Raw genomic sequence first — 19372 nt, 5'->3', positions numbered from 1 at the left:
AATCTTTCTCTCCCCCTCCAGTCCTATTTTTAAAGCAATTAGGCAGGGCTTACCTAGGTATCACATTTTTTATTATGTAGGAAACTAATACTGATTTTTTAAAAAAATGTTCTGCAATGAGCAACTGGTTTGACAATAAACTATTATACAGGGTGCATGTATTTTTACATCTGCAATGTGTTTGTGTGTATGGAGTCTTTCCAACCACCTTGTGTGGTAGGGTTGGTGATTGGAAACCCAGGCAGCTCACGATAAGAAATAAATCCCTTTAAAATCCAATAACCATAAAAACAAGTATAAACAGTTGCAAAACAGCTTAAAGTGGCATGATTCTGAATTTTGGGTTGAGTGAATGAAGTTCCTTATCACTTCCATTCATTCATTTATTCATTCTATTTGTATGCCACTTTTCCACACAAATGTGTCCAAAGTGGCTCACAACACAAAAGAAAAAAATGCATATCAATATAACATTACAATAACAGTCCAACGACAAGTATGTGTCTACGATAACTTTGTCCCCCTAGAATCCGTCCAAACTAAATTCTTACGCTCTATTCTTGGCATCCCTGCCTGCGTGCCCAATTCCATCCTGTGATTAGAAGCCGGGGTATCCAAGATAGAAACGCATATTTGGACGTGTAGAATAAAATTTTGGCTAAAAATGATTTTTGCTCCTGTAGGCTTGGCCCCACTTATACTGTCCGATCCTTTTCAATCCAAGTGGAAACAGTCACTAAATGTGGAACTACTAAGATTAGGCTTCTCCACCACTTCGATCTTCACTTTAGGCTATACTAAAGCAAAAGCTTCCATATTCCAACGAATTTTAGATACAGATTTTCTAAATCAGTTAACGTTGGCTGCTCCTTACTCTGATCTCAGATTCAACTCTAGACCATTCGCCCTCGCTCATTACCTAGCCACCCTGACTATTCCAAAGTTCAGGAAAGCGTTTACGCGTGCAAAGCTCAATATTTTTTCCTCGGCACTTTTATTGGGTAGGTTTAAGAAAACTCCGTATAAAGAGCAGATCTGTCCTTGTGGCGAAGGGGCAGTGGAGGCAGTAGGACATGTCCTACTGCACTGTACATTTTACTGTGAACTACGTCCTGTTTTAATCACTCCTATCTTGCAAAATATTCCTGGTAGGGACAAGGCTTTTATGTGGAATTCCTTCTATCTGATCTCACTCCGCAAATATCAGCCAAGGTAGCTAGCTTTTGTGCTGCTGCCATAAGCTGCAGAAGGAATTTGACTTCTGGCTAAATAACATAGCACTGATTTTAACATGTATATTTTTAAGCATTATATCTTGTATTAACTGTAAAATTGAGAAAATGACTGGTTGAATTTCTCTATTTTTATGTATTTTTTACCTTGTATTTTAAACTGGTCTTTGTACCATAATAAACTCAGTCAAATCAGTCCGATGACTATTCAAACACAACCTTGAGGTTGTAGTACTCTGCACGCTTCCTTGTATGAATAAGCCCCATTGAATACACTGGGACTTGCTTCTGAGAAAACAAACATGGATTGCACTATAAATAACTTTACAGGTTGTATAAATAATAAACATCTTTGATAGTCATGCTTATATAAATATTTCTTCATACTGTGTCCCAATAAGTATTTGATTTCACACTATGGTTGTAGATTATTATTTCCTCCACATTTTAAGTGTGTGCTTCTTCCTTGGAGTGGTCATGGTTGCCCTCTCTTGTTTTCATCCTGAGAGGCCGATTAGGCTGAGAGATGGTGAGTAGCCCATGGTCACCCAGTACACTTTATAGCTCATTTCCATTTTGAAAAATTAATTAAAACGATGTACATGCAGGCAAAGTATATTAAGTAGATCCACACAATACATGTAAAGCACATCCAGCTCGCATTTAAAGTGCATGACTTCCCCTAAAGAATCCCAGGAAGTGTAGTTTCCCCCTCACAGTTATAGTTCCCAGCACCCTTAACAAACTACAGTTCCCATGATTCTGTGGTGGAATTAATGTACTCAAATGTGTATTGAATGTGCTTTAAATGAATGGTGTGGATCTGCCCTAGGTATGATGTGTATTCATTAGTGAATTGAAATGAACAATTTTAAAAGACACTTCTTAAACAGGGGAAGGATTGTAGCTCAGTGGCAGGGCATATGTTCTGCATGCAAAGGTCCAAAATTCAATTTCTGGAAAAGACTATTGCCTGGAATCCTGGAGAGCCAATGCTAGTCCATGTCATCAGTACTAAGCTAGATGGTACCAAATGGCCTGAGTCAGTATAAGGCAGATTCCTTTGTTCCCAAAAGTGGGAAGAGACTCAAGAGACACAGTGACTCCAAAATTTATTTATATATTTTATCTACAACATTTATATACTGTTTTATTGTAAAAAATCTTAAAGCGGTTTACAGAAGGAATTAAAACAATAAAAGTATTGTTAAAGACAGGTATTTAAAAACATTCAAAATAATAAAACCAACAATGAGTTAAAACAGATAAAAAATGCAATAGCTTCAACATGCCTGGGTAGGCTAAACAAACATGTTTTTAGTGGGTGCTGGAAAGAGTGCAATGAAGGTATCTGCCTAATGGCAATAGGCAGGGAGTTCAAAAGCGTAAGTGCTGCCACACCAAAAGACTGATTTCTTACAAGAGCAGAACAAGTACTATGTGGAACCCATAACATGGAAAACACACCTTGAACTTGGCCTGGTATCAAATTAGCAACCAGTGCAGATTTCAGAGCAGAGGTATTATGTGCTGATAGGGTCTCACTCATGTCAGCAATCATGCCACAGCATTCTGCACTAACTGCAGCCTCTCGGTCAGGTTGTGCTGCATGGGGATTTCTGTGACCTTGGCTGACTGGCTGCCAGGATTTTTATAGTTTTGGTTTTTGGTTATGAATCCTGACTGGTTATGGGATGCTGAGTTGTCTGCTTTACTCATAGGAATCTTGTTGTGGTTGGTATGTATTGCATTTAGGAAATCATCACTGCTTTTTTTCTTTTCTATTTGCATCTAATTTACCTTTAACCTCACTTCCTTAATCCATAGAAGCAACAACAGTGGTTCCATGCGCTCAGCTCAACTCCCTTAAACCCATTGATGATGCACCTTGTTGGTTGCACGATGGTTTGTTTCTTGCCCAATAGTGGTAAAAGAGAATTCACATATTTGGAAGTGTTGCTTCAATTGTTGTTGTGCCCAAGCTGCTGCCTGTGAAGGTAGACCAAACGGTGTGTGTTTTCTCTCTGTTAGTTATTACTCACTGGAATTGAGTTGGCTGTCAAAGTGAGTTTATAGCAGCCCCCAGGGTAGACAGAAAAGGGTAGAGAATCTTCTTACTCTTACTCATTTCTCAGACCTCTTTCTGAAGTGAAGGGTCAAATCTGTAAAGACGTTTGGGGCAGCCACGTTAAAAGGCAGGCAGGGCATTCCAGGCAGGGGGTTGCCAACCCTGCTTGGATATGGATATCTTTGCAGAGGATCCCTAGTCAAGCTTTACCAACAGCACAATCCAAACCATATCTACTCAGAAGTAAGTCCTGTTGAGTTCTATGAGTCTTACTAAGTCTGTTTAGAATTGCAGCCTTCAGGGGCATCCATCTTTACTCTTGAGTGCTCCCATCTAACATCTCCACAACACTAGGCTTCTTTCTTCCTACAATGGCCTTCTGGTGACTGGCCTGGCCCAAGGGCATTTAAACCCATCTTGCCAGAACCCTTTTCATATTAACTTGTCTGGTGGAGAACTATAGAACATCTGCCATACAGCCCCTTCCATGTTGCAGAGGATTCTTAGACCTCTATCTAGGGATGGGGGAGAAACTCAGTTCAGCTTGCATTTAAAGGCAAACTTGCCTAATTCACACCTCCTGAAACAATACACAAAACAAACCACAGACATCCTTCAAAATTTGCACTTCTCCAAATTTTGCAATGCAGTTCTCCAGCCAAGAAATGTGTACAAAAATGTACATTTACTAGGGTAAAATATGCATATATTGGTAAAAATAACATACAAAAATTAATTATATTAGGGAATATTTCTTGCAAAAAATGTGTATTAAGGGAAATTGCACAATATGTTTATATTAGGAGAAATTCTAATGAATTTTCATGAGGACATTTTTTAAAAATGCATACTGATGTGGAAATAGTCCCAGGCTATGGTCTGAAGGCGCATAAGGCCAGCTCCCTGCTGAAGCTAAGCAGAGTCAGTTGTGGTCAGTGCCTAGATGGGAGACCGCCTGGGAACCATATGTAAGCTGCCTTGGGTTTCAATCATGAAAAAGAAAGGCGGGGTAAAAATGTAATAAATAAATAAATAAATGTGGAGAACTGAACTGAAGATTGGAACAAATTGGGAAAAGAGAAAAATCAAAATTGACAGATTCTCCCATCCTTACCTCTATCTGGTGGATACTCAGTTCACATGAACTGAGGTCCTAATTGGACCTATCACCACCCAGTGTGGACTTTAGAACATACCTATACTCCACCCACTGATCAGTAAATAGCAGGGAGAAATCAGTAGTAGTGCTCAAGTTATCTTTTAGGGTTCCTTCAGATGACCTATTTATTGAGTGTTCATCCTGATTTGCTTGCACAAAGCTTATGAAGTAATTAGACTATGCCTGGTCTTTGAGCATTCATTCTGGTTTGTTTAGGGGTGGTTCTGATTTGCCCGTGGGGTGTTTACACATCTTACTATTAGTCATTCATTCATCCCACACTTTTCAATGCATTGTTATGGGTTTGGGGTTAAGATGGATGATTTCTATTAGTCCCCTTCCAGCTGCTGATTTGGAACCCTGCACCTGGAGGTGGGCAGCAGAGAAACCTGTTCCTGGTCAGATGAGTCTCTTTTGCTAATCTAATAGAGTGGGTTAATGGGTCTATCGAGTGACCATTAACTGGTGAATGGGCCAGGGAGATCCTATAGTTATTGAAACTCTTCAGGAGAGCCTCCCCCCCCTCCTGGGGCTTAGGAGAGGCTTGTGTTTTTAGCTGGGTCTGAGGAAAGGCTGGGAACTGGAGGCAGGCAGAGAGGCTGGCTCTCTGCACCATGGCTTTAGGGTGCCTCCTGTAACCCTGATGGAAAATGCAAGATCTATTGGACTGCTGATGCTTTGAACCCCTGCTGATGCTTTTGTTCTGGTTGGAATGTGTGTAAATAAATAAACCATATTTCATAAAGATAACACAGACTCTGCTGACCTTCTTTCCAAGGAAACCAAACCCCTGGGTAAGCGCAGGGACCCCTGAAAATCTCTCACTGCTTGGAGATTGGGGTGGCGCAGAACAGCATTTTCCTGTCACTTTTCATACCATAAAAAGTCTGCTGTTGTGTTTTCAAAAGTGGGTTTGTTGTGCCAGGGCGGCACAGCCCTTTAATCCACTTTAATTGTGCAAACCTAAAGTTCTGGTATGTGCTTGAATCCCTCTCACAAAATACTGACAGGCTGGAGGCAGCCTTAAGAGAAGCTTGTCTGTCATTATTGATTTCTTTGATGATAATAATCTTCCAAAGAAGCTTAGGGTTCCCTGGAACACAGTTTGAAAGGCACTCCTTTAGAAGATCCTGAGCAGATGGCCTGTGCTCAGAACAATTAAGAGATTATCAAATGATCTCTCAAACCCATGAAATGTTCAGGGAGAAAAAGTCATATTTGGGGAGGAATTTGTTTTCTGGAGAGAGAGAAAGAGAAAGAGATTTAAAAACAGTGCCAGTTGTTCATAGTGGGTGGCTAATCTTCTTCTTTGCTTTGCAGATCTCCAGTGTGTAACTGAGGAGGGTGGTAGAGCGTAAGGGAAAAGGTCATTGTCACTGAAACGACCATGGGCAGCCAAAACAACAACAAACACAGCTTGCTGTGAGTGGGCTGGATGACTGATGCCAGACACAAATACACCACCCACCCTAAATGAGTCAGACCAAGAGCTATACTATGAGGAAGGTGAAGAGGATGAAGGGAGTGAGGGGGGACATTCAGATATCTGCAGCATCCTCTCTGATGACTCTGTCTGCCCTGTCTATGAATCTGCTCCGTCTGGCAATGATGATGGCATGGAGCTCACATTCTACCGGCTCTGTCTCAAGAACGATGCAAAGCTCTTGCAGGAGAAACTTGATAGGAGGGTGACCAGAGAAGAAGTCATGGAACTGGATATCAATGGACGGGTAATTGAACCCCAGACCCTGACACAAAGCACCTAAGAGCTAGCAGTGAAATGGCCTTGGATGAAAAGAAGGCATGGCTCAAAAGGGATATAGACATCACATAGAATAGCACTATAGACCAATAATGGCCCTTCTCTATTCCAAGAAATCATCCAGTCATGGTAAATCATTCCAGCCATGCAGTGAGCTCAACATGCCTTGTGTGGTGACTACACAACAAAGTGGTCATTGAACTGCTCCACTATGTGTGTGGGGCTAGCTAGATCAATTTTCATTGAGTGTGGGGGGTGGGGTGGCTGTGGCTGGATGGCACTAAGTCAGGTGTGCAAAATGAAAGACATCCTAGGGTATGAATGAATCGGACAATTACCTGAAGGAGGCCATTGGTCTACGCTACCATCAATCTGATTGGTTCTAGCATCAAATGTTTATGCATGAGGGCTCTTCCCAGCCCTTTCTCCTAGGAGTCCAAAGCTAGGGACTGAAACTAGGACCACTTGTAGGTTGTGCCTGTGCTGTTGTAGTTCCACACTTAGCTTCTTTAAAATACTAGAATATGTGTCTAGGGTCCCCAGACTCCACACAGGAACTGTGGAAGGATGGAGAGAACCATGCCATGGTCTGGATCCCTGGGAGATAAATATCCCATGATGGGCTATTATCCTAGTTGCTCCTGTGGCTGTGTGGTTAGATGCTGCTCTGTGGTGCAGAAGTCTTGAGCTGCAGTTCTGCTTTTCCTCCCTTTTCCAGCTCACAATTATTTTTGTTGGCAGAATAGCCAAGAGGCGTGTTCTGTCTGCTGAGGCCACATATGCATCTCCCCACCTCCTGTTTCTCACTGCATTGCTTTTACACACTCCGCTTCTGGCCAGGTCACACTGTTGCCTCCTGGGAGTTTGCTGTGATCGCAGCTTCCATTCTGCCTTGTCCACATGGTTCCCTTCCCTCTTCCTTGCATAAGGCTTGTTCCCCTCACACAGATACCAACACAGAGATCTGTGTTATGAATAGCAGCTTTGAGAAACAGAAGGAGTCAGACCATTGGTCCATCTACCTCAGTATTATCTACACTGACTGGCAGCGGCTCACCAGAGTTTCAGACAGGAGTCATTCCCAGGCCTACCTGGAGATACCAGGGATTGAACCTGGGACCTTTTGCAGGCAAATCATGTACCCTATCACTGAGCTACATCCCCTCCCCTTGATTGACGGCATTGATGCCCTCTTATCAGAACTCAAACCTGTGCCCTCACTTCTGGGAAACCTGTGGGTTTTGCATGCAAGACTACTGACCAGTGGTCCATGGGAGGCTCCTGTTGCAGAGTTGCTGTCATCAGCTATTCATAGCAGAAAAATGGTGTGTTATGTGTGGGAAAAGGTTGGACTTGGTTCTGTGATGATATTACTGCAAACCACCCAGAGGACTTTTGTTATTGTTATTTAGTGGTTTATAAATATTGTAAACAAATAAATAAAACATGTTATCATGCTATTCTGGCCATCCCCAAGTTTTGATTTGTACCTTCTTTCCATGTATGGTAAATGGAGGAGCACTATCAGTTATGCAATGTCATGATTGATGGATAGCAGTGGAGTTTTTCAATATTTTTATTAGGTTTTCAATATACGTTAACCAATTATTACAGATACGTTTATTTCTCATCACACTAATACCATTTGCCCTCATATTCAAGGGAAATACTTAATTACATACAGGAAAATGTTACATTATCTTTACTTTACCATACTTATTTTTTTCTCCTTTTGTTGACTCAGTTACCCCAAACTGAAAGATATCATCGGGGAACCAATCTCCACACTGCTGGTCTCCAATGCAATCAAGAAACTTTTTCCATATTTCAAAAAACTGAACTTTTTTTCACTTGTCCTCACATTAGCTTGTTGTTATATGCCTTCAAGTCAATTATGACTTATAGCAACCCTATGAATCTTTTGGATGTATTCATAGGGTTTTCATGGTAAGAGGTATTCAGAGGTGGTTACCATTGCCTTCCTTCAAGCCTACAGCACCTGGTATTCCCAGGCGGTGTCACATCCAAGTACTAATCAGGCCTGACCCTGCTTAGGTTCCGAGATCAGATGAGATCAGGTGTGTTCAGGGCAGTATGGCTGTAGGCCACATTAGCTTAACTGTCCATTTTTCCATCACAGCTATTTGCCATACTCTCTGATACCATTGATTCATATCCAATCCTTTAAAGTTCTTCCAATGATGAGTAATTATCACAGCACACAACAAATGAGAAATAAGATTCCTAGATGTTAAGTCCCTCAGTGGTCCAGAGAATATATTTAATAAGGTTAAGGCCATGTACAGTTGTATCATCTGTTGAGTAATCCTGGAGATCTCTTGGAGCACCTTTACCCAGAAAGCTTTGCAGTCCCACCACATGTTTTGGTATGTTGGTAGCAGTGCAGTTGGCAGGCATTCTATGGGAGTGACTGTTGTTATTGCTCAGATGCTGGAACAATCAGAGTGCCATGGTGGAACCAATCAGAGTGACTGGAGCATGGGCTTTGGACTTAGCGGCTGGTAGAGGGTAGGAGTATGACCACATTTCACCAGGGTCAGCCCTGGTGCAGTGACTGCCAGTCTATTTGGACTAAAGGATTGTGTTTCCTGAATGGGCAGATAGGCAAGGAGGAGTCAATGTATGGGAGAGAACATTCCTTCCTCATGTGGCTGAATCTTAACACCTGTACCCTTTTCCTCCACAGAATGGCCTATTGGTGGCATGTTTCAAGGGCTTCGTAGACATTGTCACTGTCCTCAGCAAATGCCCATACCTAGATATCAATCATCAGGATAATGATGGAAACACAGCACTCATGATAGCAGCTCAGGCAGGTAGGAAATGTTCTGCTTTCAGAGTGAGAAGTGGTGGGTGGTATCCAAAAAGATGGAAGGCTCACACAGGGTTGTGCATCTGACCAAGGTTCTAAAAACAGAAAATTGAAGAATGCAGTTTCATGTTGCCTGCAAGAAAGGACAGGTGCATCTGTCCATTTCAGTTTCTCTCAGTTTCTCATTTTTCCAGTCTTAAATTCAGCTCTCCACATTTCCACATCTGTTTACATTTTTAAAAGTCCTCATTAAAATTCATCAGCACTTTAGTGAAAATTTCTCCTAATATACACAATTGCATATTTGTATGCAATTTTACCTAATATACACATTTTTGCAAAGCAATTTTTCCTAATATAATGCATTTTATATGTTATTTTCACTAATATATACATTTAGATGAACACTTTACCCAGTATATACTTTTATTTTTATTTTTTGTACACATTGCTTGCCTGGAGAAGTATGAATTTTGAAGGATGGCTATGTATCAACTCACATATTGTTTCAGAAATTGCAAATAAAGTAGGTTGCAGGTGAAATGCTTTCTGCCGATAATTTACTCTGAAATATTATTGATGCATATTTTACAGATTTCTATTATTTTTCCGAATCCTTCCAATCAATACATTTGAGTCCTGCAAATTAGTTGATTGAGAAAGAAGGTTCATTGGTTAAGTTTATGCTGATGTCACAAATGACAAGGTTCAGAATGGCTTGAATAAACTGTGCCCCTCAATAATATTAGGTGAGGGGTTATGTTTTCATGGTCTCAGCATGTGATTGGCACTAATCTAATTTATCTATGGCCTGCCATTCCATTTGCAAGTACCACCAGCTCAGTGGAGAGTATCAGCATTTGTCCAAAAAGGGAACTCTTTGAGAAGACCCACTAACTCTGGAGGCCTAATCCATTAAACTCAGAACTAACCAATCTCTTAACTGGCAAAGTAGTGTTAGTGTTTCTCGCATGTATACCACATGTTCCCATTTGTGTGCCAGCATGAAAGTGTGAATATTTATTTATTTATTTATTATTTGATTTATATCCCGCCCTTCCTCCCAGCCGGAGCCCAGGGCAGCAAACAAAAGCACTAAAAACATATGCATGTATATGTGCATGCATTTGTAGAGAGATTATGTATTTGAAATAATTGGCATTTCAGGGATTATATTATCTGATACAAAGGAGCTATACATCATGGATAGGGTTGCCAGGTCTCCGGTTTTCACCCAGAAACTCTGGATTTGGAGAGTCCTCTCCACTGCTCCAGATGAGTCACCCCAATCTCTGGACACTCTGCTTTCATTTTTTAAAAAATTAAGTTCCTAGGTGTTCTGGTTCAAGAGATATACACCAAAACTTCACATTCCCGCCACAACTTCTGTTAAATGAGCTCATAGCTGGCTACTCTAACCCTGCCCTTTCATGTTTGTAGCCAATAAATGAAGTCAGGGTTGTGACTGACAAGGAATTTGTTGATCTCCAGGCAATAGCTAGAACCCATTGCAAGTCCAGAAAACTGTTAACTTTTCCTACTTGCCTGAAAATCTCATAAACTGAGTAAGTTTATAGCTTTTAGCAGTAGCAGTAGCACCCTTTCTCTGTGTGTGCAGGAGATGTAGAACAAAAGATCACAGCAGGATCTTGGTAGGCATGCACAGTAAACAATTTCAGTTATGATAATAAAAGTGTACATACAGGGTTTTTTTAATTACTTGCAAAAATAGGGTAGTATACATTTTATCTTTCAAATAATTTTTGAACAGAATTTTTTTAAGTGTGCATGCAGCCTATGATGTCATTACAATGCGTTACACTTTTCTAATTATGAGGAGTCAAACAAGTTTAAATTTTCCTGGGCTGATGAAGAGGGCAGTTTATTTGTTCAATTCATGGCCTGTTTTGAAAACCTTCCCAATATGAAACTTTAACCCTATACTTGCTTTTCTGGGAGTTAAGCTGCAATGCTAATCTCACATACCAGGAGTAAACTCCACTGAATTTAATAGGATTTACTTTTGAGTTGACATGGTTAGGATTGTGCTGTAAATAATGGCACTTTTGAGTGAACATAGCAAGGGATTGTGCTTGTGTTATAAATCTTTCTCTCCCCCTCCAATCCTAGTTTTTAAGGCAATTCGGCAAGGCTTGCTTAGGTGTCACTGCTTTTATTTTGTAGGAAACTAATACTAATTTTATTTTTTAAAAATGTTCTGCAATGACCAACTGGTTTTGACAAGGAACTGTTATATGGAATGTATGTGAGGTAGGGTTGCTGATTGGAAACCAAGGCAGCTCACAAGAAATAAATCCATTTATGTGTTTAGAATTGTAGGAGCATCTATCTTTACTCATGAGTGCTCCTATCTAACATCTCCACAACACTAGGCTCCCTTTTTCCTACAATCTTGAATATGGCAAACATAAATATCACTAGGGATGATATATATGTTCTCTCAGTTCCTCTCGGTTTTTCATTTTTCCAATTTTAAATTCAGTTCTCCACATTTCTGAAGCAATTTGCAATTATTATTTTTAAATCCTCATGAAACTTCATCAACATTTTAGGGCAAATTTCCCCTAATGAACTCATTTTTATATGCAGTTTTGATTTGTATGCACATTAATTTTGCAAGCAATTTTCCCTAATAGAATGCATTTTGTATGTTAGTTTCACTCACATACTCATTTTTATGCAAACTTTCCCCTAATATATGCATTTTTGTAAACTTTGGTTGGAGAACTACATCACAAAATTCAGATGTGTGCATTTCAAAGGGTAACTGTTTCAGTTCATATCTTGGTTCAAGAAGGGTGAATTAGTTAGTTTCTCATTAAAATGCAAATTTCTAACCCATCCCTATGTATCACACAAGTATTTTTTAACTGCAGCTGAGGAGCAAAGTACACCTAACATGCAACTGCACACACAGAAGTTCCAACATTTTTCCATTGAAAATCTTTTCCCCATTCCCCTCACCTGAACCACATGGGGAAAGACAACTCTGAAAAAAGTGCCAGTGGGGAAAGGATTAAGCCATTCTTTTGGTTAGAGTCACAATTCATATGCATTTGTGTGTAACATGTAGTTTGCCCCTGAGAGCACCTTGTTGAGTGCAGACTTGGTAGCATATCTGGGTTTGTCTCTCAGTAATGTGTGGCATGACTGTGAAGAGTGCAAAGGAGGGACAGGACAAAGGGAAAGGCACTTGAATACTCTGTGCCTTTTTTCATCCCATATTTTCCTCTACTCTCATTGTAGAAAATTATGATTCTGCTGGCCGCACAAAAGGTTTTCGGAAAAGGCCACATGGATGTATACAGAGAAAGAGCTGATCGAGGCAATTGGCAGGAAGAGAGAAGATGCACTCTCAAGTTTCCTGCTCTATTTCCAATAATTTTGAGTGAACTCTCTTATATCCAGAAGCAAGCAGATGGGTATAGATATAGATCATGTGGTTATTCTGAATTAGTATTCTGGGCAAAGAAAAGGGCATCGTCATCATCATTATCATCATCATTATTCCTCCTGAAGGAGTCCAAGGTGGCGAACATAAATAAAACAATTTAACAAGGAAAAAAATACTAAAAACAGTTTAAAACATTCCAACAACACAGTTACAGTTAAAAATATTGTGCAAAACCATTAACCCATTTTACTTCTGTCCTATTTTAATGAAAAGGTGACAATGAGCTCAGGTTCCAGATGGCCACTCCTCTGTGAAAAATAGAGCCAAATTGTATCATCATGATAAAGATCAAATTTGATTAATATATTATACGCACAATGTGCACATTTGAATTCAGGTCTCTTTTGGCATTCCAGACTTGCAGAGGAGTTATCATTTCACACTTCCTTCCCTTCCTAATTTATTTGTCTGTTTAGTGCTCTGCAATTTGTTTAGGCAGACTGTATCCCAGACTGCATGTAACACTAAGCCAAACTATGGCTAAGTGTGAAGGAGCAATTACGCTGGTGCTCACAGTGAGCATCACTGCTTCACTCCACCCCCAGTCCTGCTGCTGCCCAAGGTTAAGCCATGGGTTGGCTTGACATTATATGCAAACCAGGGCTTGTGGTTTGTCTCACTCCCAACAAGGCACAAGCTGATACCAAGGTTTGTTCTTGAATTGCTGGTAGGGTTGCCAGGTTCAAGGCCTGAGACTGATCCTGCATCTTTAGGAGAAGAGAAAGTCAGCCAAGTGCAGGTGTTCTTGCAACCCTGTAATGAGAAAAACCACAAGGTGGAATTCTCCCTTCCCCCTGCACAACTTTTAAAGATACAGAAGACCTCCTGGAGGCCGGGCCTGGCAACCAAGAGGTCTTCTGTATCTTTAAAAGCTGTGCAGGGGGAAGGAAGAATTCCACCTTGTGGTTTTTCCCATTACAGAGTTGCAAGAACACCTTATTTAAATGTAATAAATAAATAAATATTTTAAGGAAAAGCACTTTTAAAAATAGAAATGAACAGTCCATCTGCAGCATGGAGAGAGGGCCAAAACTGACAAGTGAACCAGTGTTTGATTGGCTGGTATTTACATCTGTCGTTCAAAATGTGTAGCTCAGTGGAAGCTGGGTTCAAACCACAGTTGAAGAATTGGCTGTGAGTCTGTCTTCATCCGAAGCTAAACAAAGTTCTGAACTAAGTTCTGAACTTAGAATGCAATGTAGTATCATAAGCCTGTACTGAAGTATCCCCCACTTTCCCAGCTACAGCTGAGAGACAATGACTGTTGCAAGTGAGCTTCATGGCTAGATGAGGATTTAAACCTGGGTTCTCCCTGGTCCTAATCTATCACTCCAACCACTACTCCACACTGACTCTTACTTGTGGTGCACTGGTCCATTAGCTCACATATTCATTCTTTCATTCATTCATTCATATCCTCATACTTATTATCCCGCACTCCCTCCCAGTAGAAGCACAGAGAGGCTAGCAATATGCCACAACAACTTAAAAAAGAATGTGAACAACATGTATGATGCAACAAAGAGGCTTTCACCTTGCACCTAAATGAAACCAATGTAGGGGCAACCAAATGTCATTTGGGAGGGAGTTCCATAATTATAGGGGCTGCCACGAAGAATGCCTTGTCTGCTGTTGTTGCATGCCCAGCAGAAGCTAACAGTAGAGTAACAAGCAGGACATCCCCAACAGATCTTAATTTATGGGTAGGGCAGTACTGGAGAAGGTGTTCTTTCAGGGCACTCGTCGGGTCCCAAGTCGTTTAGGGCTTTGTATACTAATATCGGCACCTTGAATTGGGCCCAGAGGTTTACAGGCAATCATTGCAGGGATTTAAGGATTGGGATAATGTGCCCCCCCTCAGTGCCCCAGATAATGATCAGACAGTGACATTCTGCACCAACTGCAGTTTCTGGACCATCTTCAAGGGTAGCCCCATGTAGAATCCATTCTAGTAATCTATTTTGGAAGTTATTAACATAGGAAGACTGAGGCCAAGCTGTCCCAGTCCAGGAATGACCACATCTGATGGATCAGCCAGAGCTGGGTGTAGGCATTCCTCGCCACTGAAAACACTTGAGCCTCCAGCAATAATGTAGAATCAAGGAGCACCCCCAAGCTGTGAACCTAGTCTTTTCAGGGGGCTTCATAAGGCCAAATTGGTGATTTGTGCTTGTGGCAGGCTGGTAGACATGATCCATTCAATCCCTGGGGCAGGGGAAAATCTGCATGGATAGAAAAATCATTCATTGTGTGTTTACACCCGTGGTCTTTAATCCACGCTAAAAATGTATTTTTGATAAGTATTTGCAACCATAACACTGTTTCCTTTCTCTCTCTTGCCATGAAGGACACATTACTATTCTTAACTATCTTCTGAACTACTATCCAACATTAGAGCTTGAGATGAGAGACTTCAGGGGTCTGACTGCGCTCATGAAGGCTGCGGTACAAGGGAGGAATGAGTGTGTCGCAGCTTTGCTCATGGCAGGTATGTTACTCCTCATGAGCCAGCTCAGGATGAAAGGGTTATTTCTAACACCTACTGCTAACTTGTCAAGTAGTAAAACATGTGTTGAACTGATATGAGTAGACCCAGCAGCAACAATCGGTACAGTCGGGTAGTTGCTAAGACCCAGGGGTGCAATGGGAGGAGTATCTGGTGGCACCAGAGGAAATTAAGCATAAGAGAGTTATGCTCCACTCCCTCATCCAGGCATCCCTGGACAATGAAAGATGGGAGATCTCCCAAGATGTAAAGAGGTGTGATTCTCTTGTACACTGTTGAGTGTGAGGCAGATGAGCTCCAAAGTTGTGCTCAGGGACAATTCTCCCATTTTCTGGAGCAGCGTTCTTCAACCTTGGGCGCCCAGATATTGCTGGACTGCAACTCCCATCATCTTTAGCTAGCTTAGCCAATGGTTAGGGATGATGGGGATTTCACTGATGAAATAATGGTATTAAGCTGTGTGTTAGAATATTTTAACTGTGTTTTAGAAAGTTTTTAATTGCATTGCGTTTTGGAATGTTTTAAACTGTTTTAGTATGTTTTTCTTTTTCATGCTAAATTGTTTTGTTTATGTTTGCCACCCTGGGCTCCTTTGGGTGGAAGGGCGGGATACAAATTCAATAAATAAATAAAATAAATACAGTAGGGCCCCACTGCCGGGTTACATTCCAGACTGCCCAAAAGCAGAATTCCATCAATAAAATGGTGCCCGGCGCCCGAAAAACACTATAAAAGCGGAACAAGCGCCGTATGAGTGGGGTCTTACTCTAATTGAAAGCTGCTGTATTAGCAGAACACCGAAAAGTGGGCCACCAAAAAGTGGGGCCCTACTGTATTCCAATAACGTCTGGAGCTCAAAGTTTAAAGAACACCACTGTAGAAAGATGAGCACCAGAGGGAGTTGAGTTCACCTGTTTCATGCTCCAAGGAACTCCAAGATATAAACAGTCACATGATCACTAACTCAGGTAGGCAAAGCCATATTCGTAACAAACACCCTGCCTGTGATCCAAAAGCATGAGCACAGCCAACTTAGGTCTGAGATATGTCCTGGGCAAATTGGCCTCTGGAGTGGCTCCCTCCTCGGTCAGAGGGCCACCTTGGGCTTTACCAGGCAGTGACAGGCAGTAGCCTTTTTAGCAATGCTCAACACTGGCTGCTGCATCTAGTTGCCATTTCAATTTCCCACAATACCCCAGAATGATGCTGTGTTAGGGGCATTGTGGGAATTTAATATAGCAGCTGACCCAGCCACTTGATGCTGCTCAGTGAGCTAAGCCAGACTTTTTTTTAAATGCTGGGCCTGCCCAGGACAGGGATCAACAGTGGGGCCTGCCAGGTTGCTGGAGTTCTGAAAGGATGCCCTGAGTGTGGGGGTGGAAAGATGGCTCAGACACCCTGGAATGCCTTATCTATGAAAACAAATCCAAGGGTAGGCTGTTGTTGTTACCCTGCTATCCAACCTTGGAAGCAAACACAATTCTAGTTGATTTTTAAAAGGGCAGCACATATGTTCAAAAACACAAAGGTTTCATTCAAGACTAGGAATGCAGGAGAAATTTGATTCAGTTAGCATTTAAAGCCAAATGTATCAAATTTGCACTTTCCAAAACAACATGAGAAGCTACACAGCCATCCTTCGAAATTTGCACATATCCAGATTTTGCAATGCAGTTCTCCAACTAAGCAATGTTTGCAAAAATGCATATATTAGGGGAAAGTGTTCATTTAAACAAATATGTTAGTAAAAACAGCATACGAAATGGCATTATATTAGAGAAAGTTGCTTGTGCATTACTCAAAACTGCACTACAAAATGTGTTAAGAGAAATTCACACTAAAAAGCTGAATTTTCATGAGGATTTTGAAAAATAAATTTGCAAATTGCTGCAGAAATATGGAGGACTGAATGTAAGATTGGAAAAATAAGAAACTGAGAAGCAAAACTGACAGAACCTTCTATTCCTATTCAAGACTAAGTTCGAAATGGGTCTCTAGATAGCCAGTGGGCTTTTCACTCACCTTTTGTCAAAAATGAATAACTCACATTGGTCATTTAATGCTTGATAAGCCCTCTTACAGTTGGAGTCCTCCTCTCACTGCAGTCCAATGATGGAAACCAGAAGCTCTGCCTGCTCACATTTTCTTGATCTAACTCTGAAGATATATTTTCAATTTGTACCTACTGCCATCTGCTGGTACTTAGGAAGGACAACAGTCTTTAACTCTTCTTGTTACCATGTTCAGTGAGTGCCCCAGTGCCATCTAACAGCAGCCCTGTGGGCCAAATAATTACACATGATGCTCAACACGTCATTGCAGGTTTCTTTTTTAAAAACAATTCCTCCAAATAGCAGGACCAGAGGGGTTGATCAGGATCAAGACCACTGCAAAGGATTCTTAACATCTTCCTTCCCCACGATGGTCCAGATGAAAGGTGCTATCATCCCCATGAGGAATCCTCCCATTGGTTCCAACTCTGGAGAACTAGGGAGATGCCAGGTCCCATCATTCCCAAACCCTGCCCAAGGGACTTGCGTAATTAAGACATGCAAAAGGTATGTGGCCAGCACCGTTTCTGATTTTCCCAGCCCAATGGATCAAGTCCCACGGAGGACTGACAGGGGCAGACAGGAAGGCAGCATCTTAGCAGAGGCTACGAGACTAAAGTAATCTTCAGGAAAGTAAGCTGACCCGTTTACAGGGCTAGTTTACAGCTCAAGAACCACAAGGAGGGAGAGCAAGAGCCTTGAGGTTGCCCCTCAACAGCCCCTGAACTGCAGACTGAGCGAGCACAATGGTCACTTGGTCATGATCTTCCCCGCTATAGGGAGATGCATTGTATTTCTGTTTCTATTATATAAATTGTTTCTAAATCTATACATATAGGTTAGCATATGCCAATCGGCACCCTCTCTTGTCCACTTTTTTGGTGAAACATAAGTGGTCACCCCCAAGTCATATACTCCATCAAGACACCGCACCTCCAACCTGGAGAATGAGCTCTTACTACAATTCTCAGAATTCTTTGAGAGAAGCTATAGCTGTTAAAGCGGTATAAGGGTGCTTTTAAATCTATGGTGTGGATGCGACCTTAGTGAGCTGCCAAAGGGTGCTGTTAGTGATTAGCATGTTGGACTTGGGCTGCAGAGACTTAAGTTCACATCCCTGTGATCAGACATGAAGTTCCCCTTGGGCTAGTCACTGTTTTACCCTAGCCTACCCAACAAAGGGATCCTGTGCCATGCCAGACCTGTCCTCCAACACCCTCCCTCCCTCCCTCCCTCCCTCGATTATAACACTGGAAAATACCACTCCAGCAAATGATGTCACTGTTCCTGTTGTAAAAATAAGTACTGGAACTGATCTCCCCCCCACCTCCACCCCCCCCACATTTCTGCTCCACTACATCACTGAAAGGGACCAAAGTTGGATTCCTAACAACTTGTGGTTCCCCCTAGGAGCTGACCTCACTGCTGTGGACCCAGTTAAAGGAAAGACAGCACGGGAGTGGGCAGCCCTGACTGGGCGCTTTGAAACGATTGTACGGATCTGAACCCTTCTGCAGCGCCCGTGCGCCGAGCAGTTCTGCAACAAGTACTTGCCACAATGGCCCATTCTGCCTGAGTTGGTGGCAAAAGCAGCGGGCACAAAACCCAGAGCCAAACACCTGTTGGAGACAATCTGCTCCACCTTCACAATCAATTTCCCACACGACCCTGAGCCAGATGGTGTGATGGATCACATGGTGCGCATGACCACTTGCTTGGCCAGCCCGTTTGTGACCACTGCTTGCCAAACTGTCTGTCCTGGTAGCCCACCAGAAGTGGGCAAGCAGAGACTCTCAGTGCCAGAGATCCTCAAGGACACACCAGATCCTGGCACCAAATCCATGGTCAGCGCATCATCCTGCAATGGGCAACTCATGACACCAACCCAGGTTCTGCTGCCGTACCAACCCCACAATACCATTGTGAAGCTGCTGTCTTTTTCCTTGTGCATGCGACACAACAGCATCTTCCCTGGAGGGATCCCAAAAATCGAACTCACCAAGTCGCCTGCCCAGTCACCTCCCAAAGAGAACGAGCCGCGACGCTCCAAGGACAAGAATACATTGCAGCTGCCACAACGGCAGTATAAAGAGCTCAAGGAAGAAAAGAAGAAAGAAGAGGAAGAAGGAGAAGAAGGGAAACCCAAGAAGAAAGAGAAGGGCAAGGGGAAAGGAAAAGGCAAAAAATCGTAATAGCTAGTGGGTGTGGGTGTGGATGAATTTGAAAAGAAACCAGGGATTAAAGGCCAAAATCTGCCCCGGTGATTTAGATAACATTATCCACACG

At 42.0% G+C, this 19372-nt stretch overlaps 1 protein-coding gene and 1 non-coding gene across 2 annotated transcripts; one reads left to right on the top strand and one right to left on the bottom strand.

Moving 5' to 3' along the window:
• The first annotated feature begins 5901 nt into the window (after positions 1–5901).
• Positions 5902–19278, top strand: ANKRD33 (ankyrin repeat domain 33). The gene is given in 4 exon segments (XM_061613354.1): positions 5902–6189; positions 8929–9058; positions 14877–15017; positions 18497–19278. Coding segments are annotated over 4 exon segments (1341 nt in total).
• Positions 8209–8327, bottom strand: LOC133382597 (5S ribosomal RNA). Its single transcript, XR_009761994.1, has one exon. It is a non-coding gene; the product is annotated as a 5S ribosomal RNA (ribosomal RNA).
• Positions 19279–19372: the final 94 nt, after the last annotated feature.

The sequence above is a fragment of the Rhineura floridana genome, chromosome 3, assembly GCF_030035675.1.
Source record: "Rhineura floridana isolate rRhiFlo1 chromosome 3, rRhiFlo1.hap2, whole genome shotgun sequence".
In the NCBI taxonomy this organism is placed as follows: domain Eukaryota; kingdom Metazoa; phylum Chordata; class Lepidosauria; order Squamata; family Rhineuridae; genus Rhineura; species Rhineura floridana.
Note: the sequence above shows the minus strand (reverse complement) of the source record. Positions and strands in the feature narration are given on the sequence as shown.